At 46.5% G+C, this 15457-nt stretch overlaps 2 protein-coding genes across 5 annotated transcripts in view; both read right to left on the bottom strand.

Moving 5' to 3' along the window:
* Nucleotides 1–14: 14 nt before the first annotated feature.
* Nucleotides 15–15227, bottom strand: Acap1 (ArfGAP with coiled-coil, ankyrin repeat and PH domains 1). 2 transcript variants are annotated; one of them, XM_005332785.4, is made up of 22 exons: nt 14420–15081; nt 13626–13683; nt 8921–9040; nt 8637–8690; nt 8487–8545; nt 8036–8219; nt 7855–7899; nt 7655–7750; nt 7470–7544; nt 7275–7384; nt 5388–5439; nt 5198–5298; nt 4015–4138; nt 3704–3915; nt 3090–3159; nt 2894–2988; nt 2618–2787; nt 1607–1779; nt 1043–1152; nt 833–943; nt 502–551; nt 15–192 (listed from the first exon to the last, which is right to left on the bottom strand). In XM_005332785.4, the coding sequence occupies exons 1-22, from the start codon at nt 14470–14472 to the stop codon at nt 92–94; spliced, it is 2223 nt and encodes a 740-aa protein (XP_005332842.1). In that variant the 5' UTR covers nt 14473–15081; the 3' UTR covers nt 15–91. The 2 variants fall into 2 exon arrangements, with proteins under 2 accessions (XP_005332842.1, XP_077898923.1); XM_078042797.1 differs by having other exon boundaries at nt 3704–4138; nt 14420–15227.
* LOC101956874 (uncharacterized) overlaps nt 15228–15457 on the bottom strand; it is a 4512-nt gene continuing 4282 nt past the window's right edge. For all 3 annotated transcript variants that reach the window (XM_040269343.2, XM_078042799.1, XM_078042800.1), the window contains exon 8: nt 15228–15366. In XM_040269343.2, coding sequence (XP_040125277.1) covers nt 15308–15366 — 59 coding nt within the window. In that variant the 3' untranslated portion in view covers nt 15228–15307. The remainder of the gene's footprint in view (nt 15367–15457) is intronic.

The following is a 15457-nucleotide window of genomic DNA, read 5'->3' as shown; positions in this document are numbered from 1 at the left end:
GATCTACGAAGAGATGAGCAAAGCACAGAGGCTTTAATGGCAGTGGAGAGGGGAAGGGATGGGGGAGGGGCAGGGCCCCCAAGGTCTGGGATCAAAGCGTATGGAGGTCGTAACTACGCCGGCTCAGCTTCTCCGGATCGTCTGACGCCATTAGGGAGAAGTCGCGGAAGATGTCAAAATATGTCTCATCTCCTGAGGGGGAGGGAGGAAATGCTGGGAGGCCTGACAGCTGGGTCCTAGCACTGAAGTGCACCGTAGGGCAGCTGAGGCCTGCCAGATAGGGGCTAGAACTTGGAGCGTGGGTGGAGAGAACTAGTGCTGCCTGAGCATAGCAGCGGCGCCTATTCTTTGCTTTTTTATTCAGAGCTGCTAGCACACAACGGATGTGCCCAATACATGTTCGCTGAATTAAAGCGGTTGGGCTTGAGGGAGACAGGTCATCAAAGCCAGAAGCCCAGAATTCCGGTATTGGGTTTCCAGGGATGGGATAGGTGAATTTACCTGTCTGGCCCTGGGCCGCTTCGGCCTCCCTCATCTTTGCCAATCGTAGCCTGAAGGAGAAGGAATTAAGGATCAATAACGTTCTCCTCACCCTTCCTCAGCTCCATCCTTCAAGCTGGGTTGTGTTTCATTCATTTATCCCAGTGTCCAGTGCTTAAAAGATACCGGTCAGCAATGGTGGTGCCTGAATGATGGCTCTCAGGATGAACTCCCATCCTCTTACCCTGTATGCCCACCCCAATCCACACGTCCTTTGTTTGGCCCAATCTCTCCACAACCCATCAGGCAAGCTCCCTTGTTGGCATTAGCCCCACCCTTCAGGCATTCTCACAGGGTGACGATGTCAGCATTGGCTGTTTCCATGGCAATGGTCAGAGGGTCCCTTCCTTCAGAATCCCGAGCCCCCAGATCAGCTCCTCGTTTCAAGAATAAGCAAGCGAGCCTGGAGGGGACAGTAGGTTCAGCTCCGCCATCTCACCCCTAGGGCCTTCATCCTGTCCAGAGCCTTCCTCCCCATGGCCATCATCTCCTGCTGCCCTACCCGGTGTGGCCAAGAATGGTTGCATGGTGAAGTGGGCCTCTGCCGGCACTGTCTGCTTGGTTCACATTTGCCCCATTCTGGAGGAGAAACTCACAGGCCAGAAGAGAATTCTGCATCCAGAAGTCAAAAAGGAGGATTGAGAGTGGCATCTTTAGAGGTGATTTCAAGATGTTTTAGGTGGGGTATGGTAAATAAGGGTCGGGAGGGTACAGCCAAGTGTCAGGCTTGGCTCTAACTCTTTACACGTTTTCATATATTAAAGCCATAGTACAACCTTATGAGATATGCTATCCCCATTTTATAGATGAGGAGATGGAGGCACAGAAAGATTAACAACTTGTTCAAAGTCTTACTGTTAAGCAGTAAGACCCTGGATTCAAACTCAGGTTTTAAATCACACACTCTTAGCAATGAGTCTCAATTACTTATCTCTCCCTATGGGGTGGGGACCCTAGAGAAACACTGGTGGAGTGGGGAAGAGGAAAGAGCTGGATCCCAAGTCTGAAGTAGAAGTCAAAGAAAAGGAGCCTTAGGGTGGGATGGGGAGGTCAACATGATTCTTACAGCAGCTGTGGCCTGGATCAGCGGTGTGGCATTTTCCTGACCTCCATTGACCCAGTTGACATCGGCTCCATGGGCAAGGGCATCAGCCATGGTGGGAAGGGATGGAGGATGCCCAGCAGCACGAAACAACAGGGCCCCGGGGTGTAGGTGGCCCAGGTCACCAGAGGGGGGCTCTGTTAGGGGGATTTAGTTCTGTTAGGGATAATCAGTGCTGAGTCTGGGAAGAAAACCCTTAGCCTGGTCTCCTGATGCTGCACTAGGATAGGTCACTTCTAAATTGTGGGGAGGCCTTCATGACTCAGGACTATGGTGAGATGGAGTGACATGGGTGTGAGTACATATAAGTGTGAGGATGCATGTGTCTGGGGCCCTGGGGTATGGGAGACAGCATCATTCACCTCATCCTGTCTAATCACCCTGACTATCCAGACAGGCTGGATGTCACAGGTGAGTTGACTCTCCCTGACAGTCTCAGCTCTCACCTTCCTCTGCTCCAGCCAAGCTCACAACCTCCTTTCAGGCCTTTGGAGATCTCAAGTTTATTCCCACTCTTGACTTTTCTTATGCTCTGGATACCCCTAATGTAGTCCTCCCTGCCCACTCCCCACCCCACACTTCTTCCTGTACTTAGCACCATGCCCCATTCTAACTTTCTGAGAGAAAGAGATGCTCAGAGACAGAGATTCTGGCAGAGATTTAGGCAACATTCTTTCTCTATCCCTAATAAGGGGGATTAAATAGGGGGGGTGGAGGGCTCTACCACTGAGCTACATCTTTAGGCCTTTTTATTTTAAGACAGTCTTGCTAAACTGCTGAGGCTGGCCTTGAACTTGGGATTCTTTTGTCTCAGCCTCCAGAGTCACTGTTGCTGGAATTACAGGTGTGTGCCACCACTCCTGGCTCTCCAAGACTCAAGGGGAGGGCCTGGTCCTCATTCTATGTCTCCGTTTAGGGCCTGGCACTGTGCTGAGCACATAATGGATCTTAACAAATTCCCAACCAATGTTCTACCTGGCTTGGATCTGACGCTCCCTGGCCGGGGCTTGATGGAAGGCTTTGGGGGCACAGGAGGCTGCCCCCTCGGGGGCCCTCTGCCAACTCTTCGGCCCCGAATCTCTGGAAGCTTGGTCAAAAACTTCTTCTCCACGTATTTGGCATGAATCCAGGCTTCCTTCTCCTGCCTGGAGGAGAGGGGTGAGAGAAGAGTCTGCTCCCTTTCTATCTCAGGTCCCTCCCTCCTGCTTCCCCCATGGAGGGGAGTCCTGGGCACCTCGACCCCAACCTCACCGGGAGCAGGTAGGCCCTGGCTTCTTCACTGCCATGGCCTCCACTCGGGCCTCATAGATCTGGTTGATGACAACATTTCCCAGTTCACACATAAGCTTCAGAAGGCCAGGCAGAGGCAGAGAGAGACAGGTAGGGTTATAGGGTGAGTATCTGGTTCATACTCCTCTCCTGCCCTCTTCACAATATCCCAAGTTACCTTTACTAGTTCTGGCTCCCATGAGTCTAGGGTCAGGGACCGGACTTTGGAGAAATGAACACCAAGGCTCCTGGAGGGCCAGAAAGGGAGTCATGTCCACTGTGGGCAGTGGCTTGAAACTTCTGCTGCTGCTCCAGTAAACACTCAAAGGCAAGGCCTGCATGGGAGGCCATGTAGAGGAGTTGGGCTGGGAGGCAAGCCAGCTGGGCCATGTATCCTGGCAGGATACTGCCTGTTCACCAATCCTTCCTTCTTTCCTATGTTTCATTTTAAGACCCGATCCTCTCCAGCCACCTCACTTCTCTGATGGTACCTTGGCCTGGACAAAACTTTCCATACCATCCCGCTTCCCTCTCATTGCACCAGAATGATTGGGGGTGAGGGCCTTATAGACTTGCGAAGGCCTCACAACTTCTCTTTCTGGTCTTCGTGGGCCTTCTCCACCCTCAGCAGCGCTGACCCGTGTTTCCTCCAACCAAGCTAGTAAATTCCTCTGTGTTTTCCCCAAACTTGGGCAGACCAGGACACCGATGAGGGCTAAGCCCATCTGGGTGCACCTGGTATGCACCACAGCCAGAAGAAATGGGTCTCATGCTTGGGGCCTTGGGAATGACCTGTGGATACCCGAGCACTGAATGCAAAGGGTGACGCCAAGGTTGATGCTCGCCCACTCTGGGGCTGGTTCCCGGCAGTCGCAGCACTGAGCGTTGCCATCTACACTCTGTACCTGGGCTGCCACGTGCCCAGCTCCCCCAGGCTCCCTTCCTCTGGCCATTCCACCACAGCCCAGTGTGGCAGCAGAGCCCAAAGCCAGGTGTCCTGAACCCTGGGGGAGACAGGAAAAGAAAGGATGACCAAGGAGCTTAGGATAAGGGGTGGCCCATTTCCTAAGGCAGCTAAGCCCTACATGCCCACATTGAGGTACCTGGCCTGGCCCACATGGGCTGTCATCAAGGCGAGCCTGGCTGAAAGCAGAGGCAATGCTGCTCTGTACAGCACTGACCCACAGCTGAAGGAGGCGTTCAGAATCAGCCTGGAGGAGGCAGGACCTGGGTGGAGGTAGCGAGGGGGTGATTGAGGAAAGGTCTGAGGCCAGGGGAGCCATATGGCAGGACACTTTCAGCTAGTATTCAACTGGTTCCAGTTGTGTTGAAATATATGTGGCCCCTGACTTATTATGATGGCTTAACTTTGTCTTCTTTGGTACTAGGGATTGAACCCAGGAGTGCTTTACCACTGAGCTACATCCTCAGTCCTTTTTTATTTTTTGAGACAGGGTCTTGCTGAGTGGCTGAAGCAACTTATAATTAACTTGAGGGGCTGGGGCTGTAGCTCAGTGGTAGAGTGCTTGCCTCAAATGTGTAGGCACTGGTTTCAATCCTCAGCACCACATAAAAATAAATAAACAAACATATTGTGTCCATCTACAACTAAAAAAAAAATTAAAAAAAAATAAATAAGATTAACTTGAGCTCTCAATCTTAGGATCCTCCTGCCTTGGTTTCTAAGTCCCTTGGTCTCTAAGTTACCCCATGCCTGTCTTTGACTTAAGTTTTTTTTTCAATTTACTGTTATGTGGAAGTGTACCCATACAACTATTTTGATCTACTTTCAGTAGAGTATTCAATAAATTACATGAGACATTCAACACTTTGTGTGTGTGTGTGTGGTGCTGGGGATTGAATCCAGGGCCTTATGCATGCAAGGCAAGCACTCTACCAACTGAGCTATATCCCCAGCCCAGTACTTTTTTTTTTTTTTTAAATAAAATAAACTGTTTTCTCCAACTGCAAGCTAATGTAAGTAAGCATGTTTAAGGTAGGGCTGGGCTCAGCTATGATGATCAGGAGATATATTCAATAAATGTAATTTCAACTTTTGATATCAGTGGGTTAACTGGGATGTAACCCCATTGTAAGTTGAGGAGCACCTGTACTTCTGTACCAACTGGTAATATCCTCCTACATATCCCTCATCACCCTGTCCCCTTCCCAATCCAGTCATCAAGAAGTTAAGGCCTGTTTGGGGGTTCTCTCTTGTGGTCACCCTGTCTTTCTGGTTGCTTATTGAGACTTATTAGAATATTGCTGGCTAGGGACTATACTCACTTGCTAGTTGACACCACCTCAAAGCAGAACCGCCTTTCTGAGTCTGGGCAGAGTTTCACTGTACAAAGGCGAAGGTCATCCACCACCACTGTCACAGGGTCCTGGCAGGAGAAGATGATAAGAGTGCTGATCTCCATCCATAGGGAAGGGCTGAGTTTCCCTGGGGCCCAGGCCTCTAGGACCTACCCACCTTGTATTTCTTCTGATAAACCAGTTGGTTCCTCTGAATGGTGAACCAGCGTCTGCAGAAGGTGGAAATAGTTATAAATGTGGGCAGCCTTGGGATGAGGCTCAGGAAGGAATAGAAGAGAGGCTGTGCCCTTTGCCCCAGGAGGATTTTGCTGAGGAGAGAGAGGAAATGAGTTGACCATCCCATGAAGGGATAGAGAAGGGTAGATATCTAAAGGGAGCTCCTCATAATCTTGGACCACCTAATTTGTTATATTTACAAGGACAATTTTCCAGCAGATGGCAGTAAAATTCTCTCTCTTTTTTAAAATAAGTTTATTGCTACAACCCTCCCCCCCCCTCCCCGAATTGTAGCCAGTGTTTAAGGAGATAGCAGGGCTAGGTAGGGGAAAAGGTTAATGTTATGTATCATCCTGATTCAACTAAGGGATGCCTGGCTATGTGGTAAGCATTATTTTTAGGTGTGTCCATGAGGGTATTTTCAGAAGAGATTCACATTTGAATTGGTACTATTGCTACAATTTTTGACAAATGAAAGTATCCTGGGAAAGGGACTCAATTTTCTAATCTTCACAAAGGTCTCCTACAGGCTAGTGGTAGTTCTGGAAGGGGAAACAGTTTTGTCAGGGCATGCCACCATGCTGCTCTGAACCTGTAGGAGCTTTCTGTTTCCCTCAAAGTAGACACCAAGGACCTACAAAAAAGTCTTTAAGGCCCTAGAATGATTCACACCCCCATTATTTCATATTTCCTTTTCCCTTACTCTGTTCCAGGTCCATGGTCTCTCCAATGATCTTCAAATATCCTATGTATCTCAAGGCCTTATTGCTGATTTTTTTAAATTTTATTTTTTATTTTTAGGTGGGCACAATATCTTTATTTTATTTTTATGTGGTACTGAGGATCAAACCTAGTGCCTCATGCATGCCAGGAGAGTGTCCTACCACTTGAGCCATATCCCCAGCCCCGTTAGTGCTGATTTTCTTCTGTCTGTAACACTCTCCCTCCAGATATCTTTGAAGTCATGACTCAAAAGTTACCTTCTCACAAGACCTACCCTGACCCACTATTTAAAATCGCAGCTAGGCACAGTGGCACACACCTGTAATCCCAGCAGCTCAGAAGGCTAAGGCAGGAGGATCACAAGTTCAAAGCCAGTCTCAGAAACTTTGCAAGGCCCTAAGCAACTTACTATCTCAAAATTAAAAATAAATAAAAGGGGAGATGGGTATTGACTCAATGGTAGAATGCTTGTCTAGCACATGTGAGGCACTGGGTTGGATGCTCAGCACCTAAATAAATAAATTAATTAATAAAATAAAGGTATTATGTCTAACTATAACAAAAAATTTAAAAAAAAATTAAAAAGGGCTGGGAACAAGTCAGTGGTTAAGTGCCCCTGGGTTCAATTCCAGGTTTTAAAAATAAATAAATAAATAAATAATAGCAAACCCTGGGTTGGGGATGTAGCTCAGTGATGGAGCCTTAGCATGTTTGAAGCCCTGAGTTGGATACCCAGCATTGCAAAATATATAAATATGTTAGCTAAATTATATTGTTATATTGTGTGCATGTACTAATATTTAACAACAAATCCCACCATTATGTACAGCTATAATGCACCAAAAACAAAAAGAAATAAAGTAAAACCACCCCCCCTTCATCTTGCCATATACCTTATTTTATTCTTTTTTCCTATGGCACTATTAACTTCTAATATAACATGCAACCAACTTAGTTACTATGTTTATGGTCTGTCTTTGCTGATTGAATGAATGCTCTATGAGGTGGTGGTTGTCTGTTTTTCCTTGCTGTGCTTAGCACACTAACACTACTCAAAAAGTACTTAATCAGGTGGGTTTGGCTGATTGGGGTACCCTGCCCTTACCTGCTCCAGGTCTTAAATGCATTGCTGGCCCGTTTGAAGAGATGTCCTTCCATGACCAGGCCACCAGGCCCCTCCTTTAGGCTTGGCTCTGGTTCTTCTCCACCCAGTTCCTGAGGGCACAAGAGGGTCAAAAGGAAACTGAGGTGGGTAGAGGCTATAGGTCTGTCTGCTTTCTGCACAGTCCCAGCCCCTCACCTTCTGTTTTAGTAGCACATGTCTCTGTTCCATGTCCCTCTTCTCTCGTGCTGAGTTCAAGACCAGCTGGTGCAACTGGGTATAGGAAGTCATCTCAGATATTCAAGTCTCCTTCAACCAGGCCAGGAGAGTCATTTCAGAACCCCTACCCTCCCTACATCATCTGACTGATCCCTGAGTCCTACCTGGGCACCCAGGTCTTTGCGATACTGGGCCAATCGGTTCAGCTCCTCATGGCCCTGCTGGAAATATGTAGCCTGGGCCTCCACCAAGCGTAGCACCTGGAGGACAAAGTGGGCAGAGGGAAGAGCTGAGGAATGACCTCTCTCTCCCTCTTCTTCCTGTTCTTTGTCAGCAGGCTCATCTCACCACCAGTGAAACTCACAAACTCCATGATGTCAAACTTCCTCTTGTCCTCAATCACATTGATCTGAGGGCCCAGAAAAAACCTCAGGTCAGTTTTGAAATCATAGTATACTCCCTTCCCACTGCAATCCGGGGACTCCCAACCTTGAAATACTACACAGGTCCTTGGTACTCTGGAGAAGACAGGCTGGGACAGGTACCTGCAGGGCATAATCCAATGCTCGTCCCCGGTACCCAGCTCGAGCATTCCTCAGAGCAGCTCCAGCCTCTTCTGCCTCTTGGACACGGCGCCGAGGGACCTCTGCATTGTGGTTAAGAGCAGCCTCTAGGCTCTCAGCCCCCCGCCAGAAATCCCGGCGAGCCTCTCGGAAACCCCGGAGACCTCTGTGGATGAGAAGATAACACAGAATCACAGATATATCCACTTGCCTCCAATAGACAATTCCCAGGATAAGGCCCACCCCCACATCCTTTCAGTTAGCCTATGTACAGTTGGAAATCCAAAGGGACCCTTGGGATAAAAGAATTAAAAATCAGGCCACCAGAAACTCCCAATCTCACAACTCCTTCAATCAAGGAGGTCCCTGGGAGCAACAGGAAGAGGGCTGCTTTCTGGGAAATACAAAAAGGCCCCCTTCCCTCCAATCTCACTCCTTGACCAGGGTCTGGATTTGCTGCTGTAGTGTGTGCTGGGTGGCATCGAGAAGCTCCTGAGGGAAGCAGAAGTTGACAGATGGAGATCAGGACAATAGATGACCCTGCCCTGTCCCCTGACTCCCATCCTTAGTTTCTCCCACTTACTGCATGGGTGTCCAGCTTGTGATTCAGGCTCACAGCAAATTTGTCCAGACACTCCTGGGCAAGAAGAGGCACAGAAAGAGAGAATAAGAAATAGAACCATTCATGCATTGGAGAAGCAGGGCCTTCCCAACTCTAGACCCCACCTATTAATGGCTATCTTGTATGGCAGCCCCAGCTCTGCTCTAGCCTGAGACCTGCAGACCTCAGGTCAGTATTCCTTTTCCACAGCTTTCCCTCATTCCACCCCAGTACACACCCCCCCCCCCTTCAGATTCTGCACATACCACCATCATGGGTTCTGCTGGACCCAGCTGGGCCAGATCACAAATGCCAACAATGAAGGCACGGCTGGCGGCAAGGTAATGGCGCCCACTTTCCAAGAGGCCAGTTCCCAGCTTGAGGAGCTGGGGAAAAAGGAGACCTGGGAGTAGTGCCATTAGCCACCACACCAGGCAACACCCTCCACCCCTGCCCCATTTTATTTTCCCTTCCTCCTCCTTTCCGACCTCACTGACCTTTCCTCCAGTTCAGTCCTACTCTGCCCTATTCCTTACACACACCTGCTGTGTTCTGATTCTTGGCTTGCACTATTCTGTTCTTAATACAAAATTCATACCTGCTCCTCTCAGCCTGTTGTTAAAGCCTCTGTAAGGTCTTCCTTCAAAATGTCTTTCCCTGTTCACTCTCCCATGTCCCTCCTTGCCTTGTCTACTTACTTAGATGAAGGAGTCCCCAGAAACACCATCATTCTATATTGTCTGTCTTGTAGGCTGATTCAATTCTATAGTCTTTATTGTCAGGGACTGTCCCTTTCTATGCTCACTAAACATTCCCTTGTAAATATTAATTGGTCACCTAGGCCACAGGGTCAGGGGCAAGTAAAATGCTCGGGTGCTCTGGGGTCTATCCTATAAGTACTCTTACAATGGACAAACAAGGAGATCTGATAAACCAGGAGGCAAGCGGTTGACCTGAGGAGTGGCCCTGGAAGAACCAGGTGGCTAAGCTAGAATTCCAAGTCAGCCTCCTAGCCCCTGGATCTTTTTATCTGTGCAGGGCTGCTACTTCACTGTCCCTGAGGCTCAATATGCTTGACTCTGGCCTGAGTTACCATGTCTGGGATGGAGCATAGTAGAATCCTTCAGTTCAGTCCTGAGTGGCAGGAGACCACCAGGCAGGCTTTGTGACAAAATGCAGGGCAGCAGGAACTTGGTATTCATAAGTGTTCAGTGTACTTTGGTTAAACTGAAAAAACCATTTTCTGGGGCTTATGGAGGGTTTAGGGAAATAGAGCTTGATGTGTCAGTGGCTAGCAGGATCAGTAATTGTTAGGAAACTGACCAAGATAAAATCTTATCAGTCTGTGCCAAGGGACAAAGATGCTCACAGATCACTGTGTGGACTGGATCCTTACTTACCCCAGCCCTACTGAGTAAAGATATGAATAAAGATCTTTCTAGAGACAAACAAGTATATCATACAATAGAATAGTACTCAAATAAAAAGGAATTATTGATATGTGCTACAACATGGAGACACTTCAAGGGCATTATTTTTTCCTCCACATTTTTTATTGGTGCATTTAGTTATACATAATGGTGGGATTTATTGTTACATATTAATATATGCATACAATATAATAATTTGGCCAATATTACTGCCCAGCATATCAAAGGGATAATTATAAGTAAAAAAAGTACCAATTTTGAAAGGTCATATACTACAGGATTACATTTATATAACATTCTAGTATTTGTGGGTGGGTACTGAGCAATAGGATATACCCAGTCACTTTTATTTTTTATTTCAAGACAGGGTCTTGCTAAATTGCTGATGCTGACCTTTTGTGATCCTCCTGCCTTAGTTTCCCCAAGAATCTGGGACTATAGGCATATGCCACTATACCCAGCTTATATATAACATTTTGGAAATGACAAAAGTATAGAGATGGGGAACAAATCAATGGTTTCCATGGATTGGAGAAGTGGGTGAGGAGGTATTACTATAAAGGGAAGGCTTGTAGAAGTTCCTTTGTGGTGATAGAAGTTCTATACCTTAAAGGTGGTGATAGGGCTTTGACTGTGGCTCAGTGGTAGAGCACTTGCCTAGCATGTATGAGGCACTGGATTTGATTCCCAGCACCATATATAAATAAATCAAATTAAATAAAGTTCCATCAACAACTAATAAAAATATTTTTTTTAAAGAGAGAGTGAGAGAGGAGAAAGAGAGAGGAGAGAGAGAATTTTTAATATTTATTTTTTAGTTCTCGGCGGACACAACATCTTTGTTGGTATGTGGTGCTGAGGATCGAACCCAGGCCGCACGCATGCCAGGCGAGCGCGCTACCGCTTGAGCCACATCCCCAGCCCCAATAAAAATATTTTTTAAAAGGTGGTGATAGGGCTGGGGCTTAGTGATAGAGCACTTGCCTAGCACCTGTGAGGCCCTGGGTTCGATCCTCAGTACCACATAAAAATAAATAAATAAAATATATTGTCAGGGACACAATATATTTACAACTAATATATATATATATATATATATATTTAAAGATGGTGGTAGGGACTGGGGATATAGCTCAGTTGGTAGAGTGCTTGCCTCGCATGCACAAAGCCCTAGGGGTTCAATCCCCAGCATCAAAATAAATAAATAAATAATAAAAATAAAAATAAAGGTGGTGATAGTTATGTGAGTATATATGACAAAGTATGATAGATGTATACACAAAGACATGCAAACAAATTAGTACACATAAAACAAAATCTGAGTAAGTTCTATAGGCTTTATTGTTAATTGTATTATAACAAGATTAATTTCCTGGTTTTGATAATGTAGTAGAGTTACACAAGATGTTAAGATTGGGGGAGGCTGTGTGATAGGTACATAGGTCTTCTCCTTGTTATTTTTCCAATTCTATAATTAACTCAAAATAAAAAGTTTAATTACAAAAAACAATGAAGCCAGGTGTAATGGATTCTTGAGAATTATTTGAGAGGCTGAGACTGGCAGACTGCAAGTTTGAGGCCAGCCTGGGCAACTCAGTGAGGCCCTATCTCACAATAAAAAAACAAAAAGGGCTGGGAATGTAGTGCAGTGGTAGAGCACTCCTGAGTTCAATCCCCAGTACTGTAAATAAGTAAATAATTAATTAATTAAATTTAAAAATTAAAAAATTAGTACAGTGGGCTGGAGTTGTAGCTCATTGGAAGAGAACTTGCCTAGCATGCGTGAGGCACTTGGTTTGATTCTCAGCACCACATACAAATAAATAAAATAAAGGTCCATCAACAACTAAAAAGATATTTTAAAAATATTCTTAAAAAAAATGAGTACAGTGGCAAGTGCTTATAGTCCCAGATACTGGTGAAAAAAGCAAGAGGATTGCCTGAGCTCAAGAGTTCAAAGCTAGTCTGAGCAACATAGCAAGACCTTGTCTCAAAAAAAAAAAAAAAAAGAAAAAAAAGTGTATCCTTTTTATAATAACATGCACATATATATACATATATACATATACATATATATGAAATGAATTGGTTCCCTACTAGCTTTCAGGCTTTGGGGCACTAGGGATTGTGCAAATATATAGCATAAAAGCCCCTCATGGCACTTTTGTTCTAGTAGGGGAAAATACAAAGAAAGAAACAGGCAAGTGTGATGAATACATATTAAGTTGAACCACAATGATATACATTCTTCTCTAATCTCCACCCTTGAGGGTAAGCATGACTGTGACTTACTACAAATAAACAGAATATGGCAAAGACCATGGGACAGCACTCTCATGGTGAGGTCATATTCTGTAGCGAAGGTGATAGATGACATTCCTGTGATTACCTTTCCATAAACATCAGTGCCACCTTGCTAGCCCACATAAGGAAGACTCCTTCTGACCTTGAAGAACACAAGAAGCAGCAGCAAACTGCTATGTGATGTGTCAATGGAGAGGGCCATATAACAGGGAATTGTGAGCAGCCTCCAGAAGATGAGGGTCTTGGTTCTACAATAGCAAGGAACTGAATTCTGTCATCTTGTGAGTTCAGAAGAAAGTCCCAAGTTTCAGATAAGACTACAACCTCAGCTAAGAACTTGACTTCAGTCTAGGGAGACTCTGAGCAGAGGAGTAACTAAATCATGCCCAGACTCCTGGCCCACAGAAACTATAACAATGTTTGTTATTTTATACCACTAAATTTGTGATTTTTCTGTGTGTGTGTGTGTGTGTGTGTGTGTGTGTATGTATGTTGCTGGTGATGGAACCTAGGGCCTAGTGCATGTTAGGCAAGTGCTTCACCACTGAGCTACATCCACAGTTCCTGTGATAATTTGTTACATAGCAATAGAAAACTAGTAACGGTTTAGGCTTGGTTCACTTGTAATTCCAATGATTCAGGAGGCTGAGGCAGGAGGATCACAAGTTCAAGGCCAGTCTCAGGAATTTAGTGAGACCCTGTCTAAAAGGACTGGGGATGTAGTTCAGTTGTAGAATGCCCCTGGGTTTAATCCCCAGTACTACAAAAGAAAAAAAAAAAAAAAGAAGAAGAAAAGAAAGAAAAGGAAATACAGGGTCAATGAGAGTAAGGGAGGAGAATGGGTGTATGAGTGTGTGTATGTGCTACATGCAATTTTATAAAACAGTCAGGGAAGGTCTTTCCATCTGGTGTTTATATGTTTTACTGGTTTGACTTCCACAGCCAATCTGGGGGCTAGAACAGTCTTGACAGTCTTGTTCTCCTAAATATTCAGGGTCAGGTACAATGTAAGGGTTTAGCAGCAGAACATAAGTCTGCAAGTGACTCTTGTTTTCCAAGATCCTATGTACCATGAGAACACAGAACCACCTCTTTTAGCTTCTGTGTAGTCCCCAAAATATATACCCTACACAGTATTTAATAACCCTAGGACTCATTCCCAGTCTCCAACTTTCTCCCTGGCCCAGCCCTCTTATCCAGGAGAGATTCCTGGGTCACCTCTCCATGTAAGTGTCACCTTTTCCAGACGAGTCTCCAATTCTGACACTTCAGCTTCCACCAACTCGATAGAGGCTCTGGGGAAGGAGGGATGAGGTCACAGGAACAGGTTACAGGTCCATCAGGTCTAGAATCCTCTTCAGGGTTGGGGTTGGGGTTTTGGGGCAGTGGGGACAGACATAAAAAGCTGCTGGGTTGAGAAGGGCCACCCAGCCACCTGCTCTTACTTATTTACTTCACAGTCTAAGCTACTACAGGCCAGGCCAGAGCAGGAAGAGAAGAAAGATGGATGTGGTGACTAGAGCCGGAAGTTGCTAACCGCCCCAGAGCAGGTGTTGGGGGAGGGACAGGGGTCCCAGTGATAGGGAGGAAGGGATATCAGTTCTGGGGGATTAGAGAGACACCAGACAGTATGGGCAGGGTAGAGATCAAACTAGGACTCTGGTTTGATATCAGAGGTACTACTTTAGCCCATCAGCTTCCTCTCGTCGTTTTTTTTTTTTTTTTTTTTTGGTGTGTGTGTGAGGTACTAGGGATTAAACCCAGGGGTTCTCTACCTCTGAGCTATATCCCTAGCCCTTTATGAGAGAGGGTCTCACTAAGTTGCCCAGGCTGGCCTTGAACTTGAAATCCTCCTGTTTCAACCTCCCACATAACTGGGATTACAGGCACCACACCCGGTTTCTCTCCTCCCCTGAGGCCTATACTCTGAAGTTGATCTGGCCTGCGAAAAGCTGTGTGTATGCTGTCGTGTTGGGCGATTTTGGACCCTCCCCACCTTGGCCATCCCCCCCTCAACCTACACCTACTTACCGGAAGCGGGGTGAATCTTTGAGACACTCTTCAAAATCCAGCTTGACAGTCATCTCACTTGATTGCTGTGGGGCCAGAGGGCCCGGGGGCCAGGCAGGTAGGGATATAGGCTAAGGCACTCCCTGCCCCAAGAATGGCCTCAATGAGGAAGGAGGGGGTCCTTTGCTGGGTTGTACCTGGGGGGTACAATTCTGTCCCCAAAGGAAAGGGTATTCTAGGAGGAGCTCTCACTCCACACTTCCAGGCAAGGCTGGGAGGGGCAGGGGTGGAGCCTGGGTGGAGGAGGGGGGCCTGAGATCAGAGAAGCCACAGCCCCGCCCCTAGAGACTATCTGCTGTCACCTTCCTCCTGGGGCCCCTGGTCTCTCCCTCTGCTTCTTTCTCTTTTAGTGGTTGAATTTGGGTAGGGGGGGGCGGTGGGTGGAGGGGCTGGTGATGTAGGTTCAAATCCTGGCTCTGTCACTTGGAGGTTGTGTAGGTTGTGTGACCCTGTGAAAGTTCTCTGATTCCTCAGTTTCTTCATTAGAAGATACAAATGAAAATCCCTCCCTTTGGGGTTATTAAAAAAATTGAAGAGGGTTGGATTTATGGTTAACTAAATTAATTGCATCAGTCATTACCATCCTGCTACTGCTTGACATTAACATTCTTGAGATCCTAGGTTCTTTTGCATCCAGTTCCTGGGTGGTTCCCAGTTTCCTTCTCTGTGCTCTGCTTTCTTGGTTTCCTGCTCTTGAATGGTCTTCCCACCCCACCCACTGCTTGACCCAGCAGGCCCAGCCTGAGCATCCAATTGACAGCATCCAGAATCCTGCTCTTCTTCTCTTTTATTGTCTATTCCTAAGGTGGTAAGTGCAGGGTAAGGTTGCCTTCACCCCATCCTAAGGTGCTACATTTTCCATTGTCTGGATTCTTCTTCCCGAGTCCATTGGAGCCGCAGAGTTTCATCTGGAGAGAGAAGAATCTGGGTTTAGTGGCTTTCTTGCAGCAGTCATTGAGATCTTGCCCATCTTAAACTCCCTAGAACCTACCCACTCAG

Source organism: Ictidomys tridecemlineatus, chromosome 3 (assembly GCF_052094955.1).
Source record: "Ictidomys tridecemlineatus isolate mIctTri1 chromosome 3, mIctTri1.hap1, whole genome shotgun sequence".
NCBI classification, from domain to species: Eukaryota; Metazoa; Chordata; class Mammalia; order Rodentia; family Sciuridae; genus Ictidomys; species Ictidomys tridecemlineatus.
Note: the sequence above shows the minus strand (reverse complement) of the source record. Positions and strands in the feature narration are given on the sequence as shown.

Bases quoted from the DNA above. Each gene is read 5' to 3' on its own strand.
- Acap1 (XM_078042797.1), bottom strand. From the start codon at position 14,472: ATGACTGTCAAGCTGGATTTTGAAGAGTGTCTCAAAGATTCACCCCGC. The intron at 7,751-7,854 runs GTGAGTTTCACT...TTTGTCCTCCAG, and splicing joins AGTTTGACATCATGGAGTTT to GTGCTACGCTTGGTGGAGGC. The intron at 552-832 runs GTGAGAATGCCT...CTTCTCCTTCAG, and splicing joins AATGCTGACATCGTCACCCT to GCTACGATTGGCAAAGATGA.